Source organism: Carcharodon carcharias, chromosome 6 (genome assembly GCF_017639515.1).
Source record: "Carcharodon carcharias isolate sCarCar2 chromosome 6, sCarCar2.pri, whole genome shotgun sequence".
Classification (NCBI taxonomy): domain Eukaryota; kingdom Metazoa; phylum Chordata; class Chondrichthyes; order Lamniformes; family Lamnidae; genus Carcharodon; species Carcharodon carcharias.
In genome coordinates, this window is record NC_054472.1 from 164,358,583 (window position 1) to 164,373,260 (window position 14,678).

The 14,678-nt window shown below is 40.9% G+C and overlaps 1 protein-coding gene across 3 annotated transcripts in view; it reads left to right on the forward strand.

The window, feature by feature from the left end:
- tsnare1 (T-SNARE Domain Containing 1) overlaps positions 1-14,678 on the forward strand; it is an 871,135-nt gene that overhangs the window by 352,308 nt on the left and 504,149 nt on the right. For all 3 annotated transcript variants that reach the window (XM_041190481.1, XM_041190482.1, XM_041190480.1), the window contains exon 3: positions 8,828-8,905. In XM_041190481.1, coding sequence (XP_041046415.1) covers positions 8,828-8,905 — 78 coding nt within the window. The remainder of the gene's footprint in view (positions 1-8,827; positions 8,906-14,678) is intronic.

Below are 14,678 nucleotides of genomic sequence, written 5' to 3' on the forward strand. Positions count from 1 at the left end.
TCATAAAGAAGCTGCAAATACACTGCTACCTATTCCTGGAGCAAGGATGTCAGGCGTATGATGTTTGACTTGAAAGATTCCCCATAGACAACTTCGAGCCTGTTTTAGTTGCATTTTACTCTATTGAGGGACCAACACATCCTGACTACTAGCGTGTCCAAAACAGTGTCTGCACTCTGAAAAGCAAATAGAAAACTTTAGTTTGTCTATGCAGTCTTCCAGTTGAGAGCAAGTATATGTGATATCTTCATTATAACAGTGAGATTCGGCCCTGAGAGATCCTCTCTCTCCTCCCCACTGTTCACATATCACATTGTACCACTTCTGAGCTGTGAAAGCACTAACCTGTTTAGTATAAGGGATCTTCAGTGAAATATAAATTGTTCACATCTTTGTTCATACCTGTAGGCATGGCCCAAATGTTTGACCTGAAAATACTTTGCTGATGTCAGCTTAAATTGAGGAATCTGTCCCGGCCAGAAGCCAGGATATGTATATATATAAAACAAAAACAGAATTACCTGGAAAAACTCAGGTCTGGCAGTATCGGTGGAGAAGAAGAGTTGACGTTTCGAGTCCTCATGACCCTTCGACAGAACTATATATATATTTATACATATATATTTATATATCATCCTGGCCACTTTATAAACTTATTACTTTTTTAAAAAATGGACAAATGGCTGGACTGATAAAATGGCCGCAGCTGACAGGGTAAAAGTTGGTGGAGCGGGTTTGAAAAATAAACGCACCATCTCCACAACTCTAGTTTTGGAAGATTCTAAGCTGTTTCAATGGACAAAGACTACCTCAACATCCTCCTGGAATGTGACTTGTATTATATAAACATTCCAGCTAAGCTAGCACAAAGAATTCATAGACAATGCGTCTGCACCAGTCAGCTCTGGACAAAGGCAGAGCTGATTGGGACTCGTCATCTCCAATGTTGTGATAATGGTTCCACAGTTACTTGCTCAAAACACAATGGGCTGTAACAAGGGGGCCTCATTAGCCAAATAACATGACCCAAAACCACCCTGTCACATTTGAGCTGTTCAAATTTCTTTAATAATAAAGCTTTTGAATTTTATCTTCAGTTGCGACTTAACCTCCGAAAGGAACCAGACACCAGGCTGACAGCCTGCCTGTGACCTCCATCTCTTTCAGAGTCTGATTTCCAGGAAGAACACTGTAGTTCACCTACAGAGTGAACTAATACCCAGGATACAAGAATACCTTGTGCATCTTCAATGGACTCAACCTGCAACCGAGTTCCTAGGACCAAGACCAGGAATTCTGTCAGACAAAGCCACCTAAAGGGACCTTCCTTGGATTCTGGTCTCTGAACTCAAGTGAAACCATAATTCTTATTTTTATTGTGGTCTTTGTCCTGAACCCCTTTTATTCCCTTATCCCTCTTTTATTGCCTGAGTGCAAACAGGAGTGGATACTCTGCAGGTCCTTCCCGCATTTTGTGCATTTTGTAAAAATAAACCGACCCTCTCATGTTGCCTTATCTCGTGTTTGCTGTGGGGTTATTAACAGAGGATTGGATAGTTCCAAAACTGAAGGGTTGGGGAAAATATGCCATCACTTATAAAGGGGGAAATCAAAAATCAAAAACACTTATCTCTTTATAGGCGGGTCGTGAGTGGAGAAATCAGGGCTATTTAAATTAATCCCTCTCCTGTCCATGACAGTCTTCTCAATTTCTTTAGAATGTGGCTCAACGTAAAATTGTCATTTATCAGCGTAAATATTCGAGGCTCAACAAAAGTGCTGAACCCATACCATATATTCTTTAAATATGAAAATTAAATATCAAATAATTTAAGCATCATACTTAGACTGCAGGTACTGCATATTCAGGAATCTGCATTGAAGAAGATTCTCAATTTTTAACGTGACTTAAGCTTGCACTGTAAAAATGCACTCAACTGAACAGAAAATAAGAGCAAATCTCAGTTGTAATAAAGCACTAGAAGAATGGCTTCCTAGAACAAGCATAATTGCAGGATGCTCACGTTTGAGAGATGAGGATGTGCCCATTTTTGTGAGCAGGGATTTGTTCAGGCAGAGGGTTTCATGGACGCTTAAGAAGAATTGGACATGTTGTAGTTGTATACCCAAGTCATTTGTGCCCAAAATTGAGATAGAAACCATAGAACCATTGAAAAGTTACAGCACAGAAAGAGGCCATTAAGCCCATCATGTCTGTGTCGGACAAATATAAAGAAAAGAAACTAGTTGCTCATTTTAATCCCGCTTTCCAGCACTGGGTCTGTAGCCTTGTAGGTTAAAGCACTTCAGGTGCAGATCCAGGTACCATTTAAATGAGTTTACCAACATGGGCACTGATATCTGGTTTCTAGCCAGATTATGCATGTCGTGGGACTCAAATGTAGAGAAAAAGGCCAGACTGAAGAACTTATTTATTTTTATTCATTCATGGGATGTGAGCATCACTGGCAAGATCAGCGGTTTATTCTATCCCTCATTGCACCTGAGAAGTGAATTGCTTTCTTGAACCACTGCAGTCCATGTGGTGTAGGAACAACAATGGTGTTGTTAGGAAGAAAGTTCCAGGATTTTGACCTGACAATAGTAAAAGAAGCGGTGGTTATTGCAAGTCAGGATTGTGTATGACTTGGAGAGAAATGTTCTGGTCGTGATGTTTCCATGTCTCTGCTGGTAGAGGTTGCAGGTTTGGAATGTGCTCTCGAAGGAGCCTTGATGCGTTACTGCAGTGCCTCTTGTATATGATAAACACTGTTGCCACTATGTGGCAGTGGTGGAGGGTGTGAATGCTTAAAGTGGTTGATGGGGTTAGAATCAAGCAAGCTGCTTTGTCCTAGATGGTGTCTGTAGTAAAAGGGTGTTCAATATTCTAAGGATTAATGTGAGACTGGAGAACAATACCATCCGCAATATGATGTAGAGAGTCACATGATAGCGGACTGAGCACAATAGTAGTCAAGCAGAATCCAGCGTGGAGATAATACCTAGTCAGGGCTATACCTTGGTGATGTCTATAATTATGGGTTGCTAATAAATTCTTAAAGTTCAACCACACAAGTCTCCAGATCTCTTAGTGTGACACCGAACAAATCCTTACAACAGTGTTGAGCTTTTTGAGTGGTGTTGGAGCTGCAATCATCCAGGCAAGTGGAGATTGTTCCTTCACATTCCTGATTTGTGCCTTGTAGATGATGCACAGTTTGTGGGGAGTCAGGAGGTGAGTTACTCATTGCTGAATTTCCGGTCTCTGATGTGTAGTTGGAGCCAATAGCATTTATATGGCTGATCCAGTTAACTTTATGGCCAATGGATGTTTCAGGATGTTGATGGTGTGGGATTCAACTATGGTAATGCTATTGAATGTCAAAGGGAGATGGTTAGATTATCTCTTTTTGGAGATGGTCATTGCCTGGCACTTGTATTGCACAAATGTGATTTGCTACTTATCAGTATGATGGTCCATGTGCTTCTTTTTTTTTGTTGGGGTGATGATCCCTTTAAGAATTAGGTTTCTCTGGTAGATGATTTTTGGTGAAGCCTGGTGTCCAGTAACTTGCCATGTGACCAAATTGCCTGGGAGATAAACAGTAGTAAAGAGTCAGCAAGAAGTTCATTATGGGTTTTTAGTATTAGAACAATCTAGCTGCAGAGCAAGGAACGTCTCTTTCCAGCAGAGTTCGTTTGAAAATTGGTGTGCTACTAAGAGTTTAAACCTCTTGACACTTGAAGGACTCCACTAACAGTGAGCTGAACTTCTGTGATAGCCAAGCTCAGAAGAGAGTGAGTTTTGGATGCAAGACTCCAGAGTTAAAGAATCCGAGGACCAGGTGAGTTCTGACCTGAGGTGCCTACAGTTAAAATGCCAGTAATGCCTCTGTTGAACAAGGAGTTTACAATCGTGGGATGTGGAGGAGATTTGAAGAAACAGCCTTGCTGAAAATAAGTGGAAATCCCAAGAATTCTCAGCCCTTATCCAAATCTTTGAAACAGTACTCAGACCAAGTCGTTGATCTTCCAATTTCAGGTAAGTAGTACCACATGACATTACCTGAGGATCTCCTGCAGCAATGTCCTGGGACCGAGATGATTGGCTTCCAAGAACCACAACCGTCTTCCTTTGTGCCATGTGTGACACCAAGTTTTGGAAAATTTCCTCTGATTCCCATTGACTTCGATTTTTGCTGGGGCTCCTTGATGCTACACTCGTTTAAATGTTGCCTTAATGCCAAGGAAAGTCATTTTGATCTTACGTCTTGAGCTCAGCTCTTTTGTCCATGTTTGAACCATGGCTATAATGTGGTCAGGAGCCCAGTGGTCCTGATTGAATTCAAACAAATCATCCATGAACAGGTTATTGATGAGTAAGTGCCACTTGATAGCACTGTCAGTGACTTCTTCTATCATTTTGCTCATGATCGAGAGTAGATTGATTGACGGGGCGGTAATTGGCTGGATTGGATTTGTCCTGATTTGTGTGGACAGCACATACCTTGGTGATGCCTGAATTATTGGGTAGATTCCAATGCATGTATAGGGAAAGCTTAGCTGGTGTGCATCTAGTTCTGGAGCATAAGTCTTTAAAGCCAAAATGTTGTCAGAGTCCATTGCCATTGCAGAATCTCGTACCTTCAGCCATTTTGTGATATCACATGGAGTCAATTCAGTTGGCTGAAGACTGGTAGCTGTGAACCTAAGGAGGGGCCATTGCTGGATTATCCACATGGTATCTCTATCTGAAGAAATGGTTGCAAATGCTTCAGCCTTGACTTTTGCACTGACCTGCCGGGTTTCCCTCATCACTGAGCATGGGGATGTTTGTGGAACTTCTTCCTCTAGAGAGTTGAATATTCCTCTGCCATTCAAGACGGGATGTGGCAGGACTACAGAGCTTTGTTGTCATCCATTGGTTATGGGATTACTTTGCTCTGTCTATAGCAAGCTGTTTCTGCTGTTTATCATGCATGTAACCCTGTGCTGTAACTTTGCCAAGTTGGCATCTCATTTCTAGCTATGCCTGGTGCTGCTCCTAGCATGTCCTCCAACTCTCCTCATTGAACCAGGTTTGGCCTTTGGCCCTCTGGCTTGATGGTAATGGTAGAATGAGGGATATACTGGGCCATGAAATTACAGATTGTGGCTGAATACAGTTTTGAGCTGCTAGATCTGTTCTGATTCTATTCCAATTTAGTACATTAGTATTGCCATACAACATGATTGAAGGTGTCCTTGGTGGGCAGATGGGACTTTGTCGCCACAAAGACAGTGCAGTGGTCACTTCTACCAATATGGTCATGCACAAATGCATCTGCAACAGATAGACTGGTGAAGACAAGATCAAGTAAGTTTTTCCATCTCATTGGTTCTCTCAGCACTTGCCATAGGCCCAGTCTGGCAGATGTGTCCTTCAGGACTCAGCCGGTTGAGTCAGTAGTAGTGCTATGAAACCACTTTTTGGACATTGAAACCCTCCACCCAGAGTGGATTCTGTGCCCTTTCTACCTTCTTTGCTTCTTTCAAATGGTGTTCAACATGGAAAAGTACTGATAATCAGCTGAGGGAGAGTGATAGGTGCTAATTAGCAGGAGGATTTTTGCCCATGTTTGACCTGACGCTATGAGACTTCCTGAGGTTTAGTGCCAATGTTGAGGACTCTCATGGCAAATGCACCCCAACTGTATATCACTACGCTGGCACTTCTGGTTGGTGTGCCCTGCGATCTTGGGACAGGACATACTGGGGGATGGTAATGGAGGAGTCTGGGTCATTGGCTGAACATTATGATTCTGTGAGTATGTCTATCCAGGCAGGTGCATGTCTAGTCTGTGGGATTGATCCCCTTATTTTGGCACAAGACCCCAGGGGGAGAACTTAACCCCCATCAGGGGGGTTGTGCGGGGGCAGGTGGGGGTGGGCACGAACCCAATTGGTGCCCCCGATCGGGGCCGAGCCGCCATTTTACATGGGCGGGCCAATTAAGGCCCACCCAGCGTGTCACGCACCTGGAAGTGCTGAGCACACCCTGTGCAGGCAGGGGTGCGGGGCGTTCCCTGAGTCGGGGCATGCGCACGAAAGAGTGCAGAAATCTCCTTGAGGAACTTCTGTGCCTCAGGGAGTTTAGTTTAAGGTTTAAAAATTTAAATAAATATGAGAAAATATTTTAAGACGTGCCCCCTCATGTGACACATGAGCTGGGACATGTCAAGGAACATTAATGAGAAAATTTATTTAATTTATAAAGCTTCATGAAACCTCATCCCGCCCGTGGATGAGCTTCCATGAAAAATGCAAAGGCCGCCTGGGCTCTTCTCCTGCCCACCAGCCTTAAGGTTGGACGGGCAGTTCATTTAGTATCTTTAATTGTTATTTAAATGGCCTTAATAGGCCGAACTGAAAATCTAAATGATGCGTGGTGATGTTGGGATGCCAGCCCGATGTCACAACGTGCCATTTATGTGCCGGCGAGCGGGCCCCGCCCCCGTTTGCTGACCCGAAAATTCTGCCCCAGGTGTTAGCAAGGAGGATTTTGCAGCTTTGACTGGGTAGCTTGTGCTTTTGCCCTTTCTGGCCTCTAGTCCAATGTGACTTCTCTGTAGTAGTTTTATACAACTGAACGGTTTGCTGGACTATTTCAGAGGCCAGTTAAGAGTCAACCACATTGCTGTGGATCTGGAGTCACATTTAGGCCAGGCTAGGTAACGACGGCTGATTTTTTTTTCCTTAAACAATATCAATGCTGAGTCAAGGACTATTTTGTGTTATAAACTGGAAGCCATCAGTAAGAAGTGGGCTAAACACAGCACTTTCAGTTGAACATCCTGGTTGGTATTATCTGTTTTTGTTTTGGATTTCCAGCATCTGCAGTTTTTTTGTTTTTATCTCTGGTTGGTATTGTAACCTATGCTCAGATGTGAAAGGCTAATATGTCACACAGTATGAAGTTCCAGGATTTTGATCCAGTGACAGTGACAGAACAGCAATAATTTTCTAAGTCTGGGTGTTGTGATTTGGAGGGGAACTTGCAAGGTGGTGGTGTGCCCATGAGCCTGCTGCCCTTGTCCTTCTAGATGACAGTGGATGTTGAAGGAAGCTTGGTGAGTTATTAGAGTGAATTTTGCAGATATTTGCTTCAAACAGTTCTCAATGCCTGAAGGCCAGTGATCAAAACATTATTTTGATGCACTGGCTGTTCTATAAGTCTCTCTAATGAGTTAATGAATTCCCTGAGAGGTGTTCTTGGTGCAATCACTTATTCAAGGTAATGTTTTTGTTTAAAATTTTTCTTGGATATTGCCACTGGGGATGGCATTGGTCTTTGCACGAACCTTGCTATACCTCTGAGATGATCTTAATGTCTCCATTTAAAGCCTAATTTTGATCCCTGCAGAGGTTTCTGCTTCCCCACAGCCCCAACACATCTATTTAATGAGTTAGCTGATTGCACAACTTAGGGTAAATTCAATGCCATTATGACTTGGAATATACATTCTCCCCCTCGGTGGCAATGGCACAATGCCATTAGAATTTCAGATGCTAAATATTAATAAAATGTAGCATTAGTAATTCCAGCAGCTTTATCAGTCACTCAATGTGGTGCCACATTAGCAGTTGAGACCCTCGTGCCAAAATCTCAATTCTGTAGGCCTTTATAACAATGTTGATAATAGTCATTTGTTAGTATAGAACTCGATTATTGCTGAAAAATGGACATGTCACACCTTTTTATCTTGCACTCATCAGGACACTTTGCAAGAATACCAATGTAAGGAGAAAAAACAATTTATACTGTATGTGAAGAGAATGCTGGTTGATTGATTGGCAAGCAGCGTTGCCAAGGAGAATGCACCAGCGATGGTGACTGACCGTTAACTGCCAAGCATTGTTCAAAATTTAAACCAGACAGCTAAACTCTGATTGGTCAAGGCATTGCCCTGAGCAAAGAGTCAGTGAACAGCTGTAGTTCATTTTGTTTAGCTGAAACATGCACAATGTGTGCATATGTTCTTTCTGTCAGTGTGCCAGGAATTACGCTGACAACCAGTTTAAGATTGTCAGCCATTCTCGCAATGTGGCACTAGAAGCTACATATATTAATACACAGGGCCCTGTTCTTTGCAAAGAGAAAGAACATATACACATATTGCGCCTGTTTCAGCTAAACAAAATAAGCGACAGCCATTCGCTGACTCATTCTTCAGAACAATGCCTTGACCAATCAAAGTCAAGCAGCCTGGTTTAAGTTTTAAACTATGCTTGGCAGTTAACTGTCAGTCACCATCACTGGTGCATTCTCCATAGCAATGCCACTTGCCAGCCAATCAGCACTCTCTTTATATACAGTATAATTTGTTGTTTTCCCCCTCATATTGGTATTCTTGCGAAGTGTCCTGGTGAGTCCAAGACACAAAGTTTTGACACATCTCTTTTTTCAGCAATATTGATAATGTTAAGTTCCCTATTGTTTGGGTCAGGCAGAAATACCATTTAAAATAAGAAATGCTTGATTTAAAAAAAAACTTGCCAAATATGGCCACAAGTAAAGTTTTACAGATGGTTTTAATGACAGCTAAACTTGTTTTAACAAGTTGTAGACTACAAGTTTCTGTTGGTGATGCTATTATATGGTACTTAATGAACTTGTATCAAGTTCCTCTGGTATTTTATTGGAAGCAACCTTTTTTAAAATAAATGCTGATATTTAAATATAAGGAAATCGGAGGATTTTGAATTAAGTATAGTAAGTGAGATTATATTGCAGACACTGTGTTAATTATGTGGCATTTTTTTTTTGCTTCTGTTATGTCTCCAACAGCATCGCAGATTGACCCCAATGAAATTCAAGAGGTGTTTCAGGAACTTACAGCAAACATCTTCCGCATTAACACAAATGGTGAGTTTCCCTTTTGTGCCCATATGTATTACTTTGACCTGGTGGTGGCTGTATCATTCTGGTCTGATGATTGATTAAAAAAATAGACAAATGACAGTTGGAGGCCTTGTGAAGTTCATTGACCCTCCTGAATCAATTTCAGGAAATCCTTAAAAATGGGTGCCCAGCAAATCCCCCAATCCCTGCAAATCCAGATAAGGCTAATTATTTATGTAAATTAAGCCCTACACCTGTTGTGCAACCCCAATCACACCTTCCAAACAGAAATGATCAGAGGATGCATGACTCAAACCAGTCCTGTTTCTTCAGCCATGAAGAGACCTTAAAGGAATTTCTGAAATTCTATTCCTAACGGTAAGATTTTGTGGGAAAAGGAGAGTTAGGAGTGCTCCTCTAGGCCTCATTAAAATTCCTTATTTTACTGCTAGCATGTCCTTATAGCCCCTCCTCCAACATTTGCTCCCCTCCTCCCCTATCCCAAATAAAGCCTCTGTAACTGGCTAATTTTCAGCCTCGAAGAAACTGATGAGCTGCAGTGAGCAGCTTGGCACCTGCTGTGCCTCCACAAGTTACCAATGCTTGAATATGAATCTGGTTCAGGCCTCCTGACGGTGGTTACCACTGGCATCTTACCGATATTGTGCCAGTGCTGCATTAAACTGAATGTTTCTCCCATTGTTTTTCAGTTTTTCTATTGTTTCCTTTTATTTTCTGCCCTATTGCTGTCCTTAAACTATGGGCTTTGTCCCTTCATCTAGGGTTCTCAATTCAAAATGAACATTACCAAGGAACTATACCAAGGAAAAAGATGCTACATATGCCATCATGAAAGAGGATGTAGTTTATAAGCTGGTGGACTAATTATTGATAAAGAGGCAGTATTAGAAAGGCTGGCTGTCCTTAAAGTTGATAAGTCACCAAGATCAAATGAGATGCTTCCAAGGGTATTGAGGCAAATAAGGGAGGAAATTGCTGAGTTCCTGCCCATAATGTTTCAGTCCTTTTCTAGATACAAGGGTGGTGCCAGGAAACTGGAGAATTGTAAAATTTACACCCTCATTCAAAAACAACTCCAAGCTAGTTAGTTCAACCTTGGTGATGGAAAAGCTTTTGGAAACAATCATTTGGCACAAAATTAACAGTCACTTGAACAAATATGGATTAATTGAGAAAAGCTAACATGGGTTTGTTAAAGGCAAATTGTGTTTAACTTTCTTCTGTTGATGAGATAATTGAGAAGGTTAATGGGTAATACAGTTGATGTGGTGTATATGGACTTCCAAAAGGTATTTGACAAAGTGCCACATAACAGGTTTGTCAGCAAAGTTAAAGCCTGCAGGATAAAAGGGAGAGAGTGGTAGCATGGATACAAACTTGACTGAGTGATAGGAAACAGACTAGTGGCAGAAGTTGTTTTTTGGACTGAAGGAGGGCATACAGTGGGATTCCCCAGGGACTGGTACTTAGACCACTGCTTTTCTTGATTTATATTAACGTCTTTGACTTGGGGTGTTAAGGGCATAATTTTTTGAGGATGGCACCAAACTTGGAAGTATTGTGAACCGTGATGAGAATAGTGATAATCTTCAAAATGGAAATAGACAGACTGGCGAAATGGATAGACATATGGCAAATTAAATTTCATGCAGAGAAATATGAAGAGATACATTCCAGTGGAAAGAATGGGGAGAGGCTATATACAATGAATGATATAATTCTAAAAGATTTCAAGAACAGAGAGATTTGGGGATATATGTGCACAAATTGTTGATGTGGCAGGGCAGGTTGAGAAAGTGGTTAATAAGGCATACAGGATTTTGGACTTTATTGAATAGGGGCCATAGAATACAAAAGCAAGGAGGTTGTGGTGAACATTTAGAAAATACTGATGTAGCCTCAACTGGCTTATTGTGTCCAATTCTGGGCAGCACACTTTAGAAAGGATGTGAAGGCCGGTGCAGAAAATGTTTATGAGAATGATTCCAAGGATGAAGGACTTCAGTAATGTGGATATAATAGACGAACAAAACTGGCATTGTTCTTCAAAAAGAGAAGATAGAGAGGATATTTCAGATTGTTCAAAATCAAGAGGATTCGGACAGAGTAGGTAAAGAGAAACTGTTCCCATTGACAGAAGAGTTGAGAAGCAGAGGACACCAATTTAAGGTATATGGTAAAAAGTCAAAGGAGATACGAAGAAAAATGTTTTTAGGATCTGGATGTACTGCCTGAGATTATGTTGGAGGCAGATTCAATCATAGCCTTCAAAAAGGAATTGGATAATTACCTGAAAATAAAAAAAAAAATTGCAGGGCTAGCAGGAAAGTACGGGGGAGTGGAACTAGCTGAGTTGCTCTTGCAAAAAGTGAGCAGGAACATGGTGGGCCGAATGGTCTTCTTCTGTGCTGTAACTATTCCATGATTTAAATAACTCTCCATCAATTGCCCCAACTGTACTAAATTCCATTTCCAGTTATCATTATGTGTAGAAGAGCTGATCTAGTAAGTAGATATGAATGTTGTAGCAAATTACTTGATTAGTGCCATGTAAGACCGCTACAAACCACTGTCTCCCACTCCGTTTGATAGTTATTTTTTGTGCTGTTTGTGAGGTTCCAATGGTAAATGTGACATGAAAATTGTTCCGGGCATACGGAAAAAGTAATTGGTGGACTCATCATTATTGCAAATGTCAATATTCCAGCCTGTACCAAAAATATTTTCAGTTTGTGTTTTAAATTTAGCTTTAAATGTTTACAACTATTTATTCCAACTATGTCACTGTGTGGCTTAATTGTCATTTTTAAAATATTTACTGGAAGTTTAAGATTATTTATTTATATATATATATATTTATACACAATTAAAGACATGGGTGCAGTTTTTTAAAAAACTATTTTAGAATTCAGTCAGTGTGGAACTGACAGAAAACTGTTTTTTAGATCACAAAATGGCTGAATAGACATATTATTCCAGGGACACACTTTTTGGGAGGAGTACAGAACTGAATTGACAAGGTTGCTTTTCGTGCTTCCACCAGTGTTATAGCAGTTCCCACACAATTTCTTTTGAATGCTTGACAAAAGCACAGTATCTGCAATGGAGGGAAGGTAATTACTTCTGGTACTGTCGTCTATGAAGTGATGTGGGGGAGGTGATGCATCACTGAAGACTGGAAATGTTTAAATTGGTTGGGTGCCACTATAAATTGCCCTGTACCTCAGGTGTTCTTTTACTTTCACGGGTTTCTTAGCCATGTAATGGGTAGCGGATTAAATCAGAGCCATTTTTGCTGCTGTTTAGAATTTAAGGCCTTCACAATTGCAAAAAGAAGCTGTGATGGCCAGCGTAAAATTAAACCTTTAAGCTTGCTGTGTGGGAAGATTAAAAAAGAGAGCAAGATTGAAAGGGTTCTTGACATTTTGTGGAGCAGGATCTAACTATTAAAAATGTTATAAAATAAGTCAGTTAGTTTCCAAAGGCGAATAATGGGAGTATTCCATTTGAAATATTAACTTGGATTTTTCTTTCAATTCTGAATAAACAATACAACTGTGATACAAACTTTTGTTTATTTACAGATGCTGACTGAAATTTGTGTACACTTGTGTTTCAAATAGGTAGCATTGAGAGTTTTTGTGCTTTCCATCTCCCTGAAGGACTTGTTTTGCATTTAAAGCGTTCTGTGTTTTTGCATTTTTCTTTTTTATTGCAAAACTATGTTAATCTTCGTGATGCATTAATTAAGTCACATCTGATTCCTGCTGCTGTGTAAATGCACTGGCAGCCTCTAGTGACAGATAAAGTGAAGTACTGCATTATTCCTCTTATATTGTGTTAGGGTTGATCTCACAAAAGGCAGGTTCAGGAATTGAGGCAAGTAGAATTTCCAATTCCCATTTTACAGATTTAGCACGTTATTAATTATAAATGAGAGGCAGGGGTACAACCCATTTTGCAGGACACCAGCAACGGTTTTTAAAAAAATTAAATCAAGCAGTGATGCTAAACTTAATGGGGTGCGTGGGAACGGATGGATTTTCAACTGCTAGCTGTATGTTTTTGCCACTTCAATAATAGACAACTGGCAGAGTAAAATCTGGTGGGGCCATTGGAAAACATTTTTCCCATGATACAGATTTCAGGCAGGCCCTAATGGGCACACAGCACACCCACCCAAAAACAAGCAAGAAACTGTTTAAATACAGAAAATGCTGGAAATACACAGTAGGCCGGGCAGCACCCGTGACGAGAAAAACATAGCTAGTGTTTCAGGTCATTGCAGATTAGAACTCCAGTTCTGATGAAAGATTATCGAACTGAAATGTTAGGCTAGATTTTCCCCTTCGAGTTGGGAACTGCGGGTCGGGTCATTTCTGAACGTTGTCTTCCCAACTTCCGAATGTCCGTCCGAAGTTTTTGTTTTCCTGAATCGGGGGTGAGCTGCTACCTCCTGGTGAAGGTTCAAGTGGGAATGAAGGCAGGCGGCTACTGAGGAGGGCAGGTTAGAAGGCTTGCCTCTGTTCACTGGGACATTGGCTCAGTTCTCTACATGGCTGTTAGGCCCCTTACTCCTCATCCCTCTCAATACCACACCGCACCCGCCCCCCCCCATGCATCCTTCATGCCACTCTGCCCACAGTATCCACTGTGTATAGAATTCATGCATTATATAACACTAAGAAGTCTTTGAAATGTTCAGGGAAATAGGATCTGCATTCAAATTCCTCTGAAAAAAGCCCCTCTTGGAAACTCAGCAAACTGTCAATCAAATATACAGCAATTAACACTTCCTTCAAAAACACTCTTTGTTTTCATGTGCTCATTAATCTGTCAAAATAAACAGCCATTCAAAAGCCTATTCAAGACATTTAATTCTATGGTTTGCTAATATACCTGTAAATCAAATAAAGCACCAAGTCCCTCTACAGCTGTGTAAATAACTCTTGCTCAGCTAAGTGCAGTTGATAGCTCAGTCAGGCATTCTTAATGGGATAGCATTATACAGCTAAATAAATGGACCCAACTGAGCTCAATACAATAGACTCTTTGAAGTTGCCTGACCAGATATCCAAGCATATCCTCCATTTTTTTTCAAAGGCTCATTGAAGTTTCAATCAGAGAAGTCTGACAACTGTTCAGATTTTCTGAAGTTTGAAAAGATCGCTGTATTTAAACTATTGTAAAATTCAAACCAGAGTGTCTTAAGGATCCATTTTAATCCAAAGTTCAATACTGTTGAATGCAGAAAAGGACTTTATTCATTGGATAAAGTACTCTGATGAATGTAAATACTTACACAGTGCTGGTCAGTTAAATGGTCTTTTATCTATTAAGAACATAAGAACTAGGAGCAGGAGTAGGCAATTCAGCCCCTCAAGCCTGCCCCACTATTCATTATGATCATGGCTGATTTCATTTCGGCCTCAACTCCAATTTCCCGCCCTCTCCCCATAACCTTTCAACCCGTTACTAATTAAAAATCTGTCTATCTCCTCAAATTTATTCAGCGTCCCGGCATCCATTGCCCTCTGAGATTGTGCATTCCACAGATTCACGACCCTTTGAGAAAAGTAATTCCTCCTCATCTCTGATTTAAATCTACCACCCTTTAGCCTAAAACTATGGGCTCTCATTCTAGAATGCCCCAGAAGGGGAAACGTTCACTCCATGTCTACTTTGTCCAACTTATATACCTCAATTAGATCTTCTCTCATGGGCTGAATTTTACCCTTCCAAACTCTAGTGAGTATAGGCCTAAACTGCTCAATCT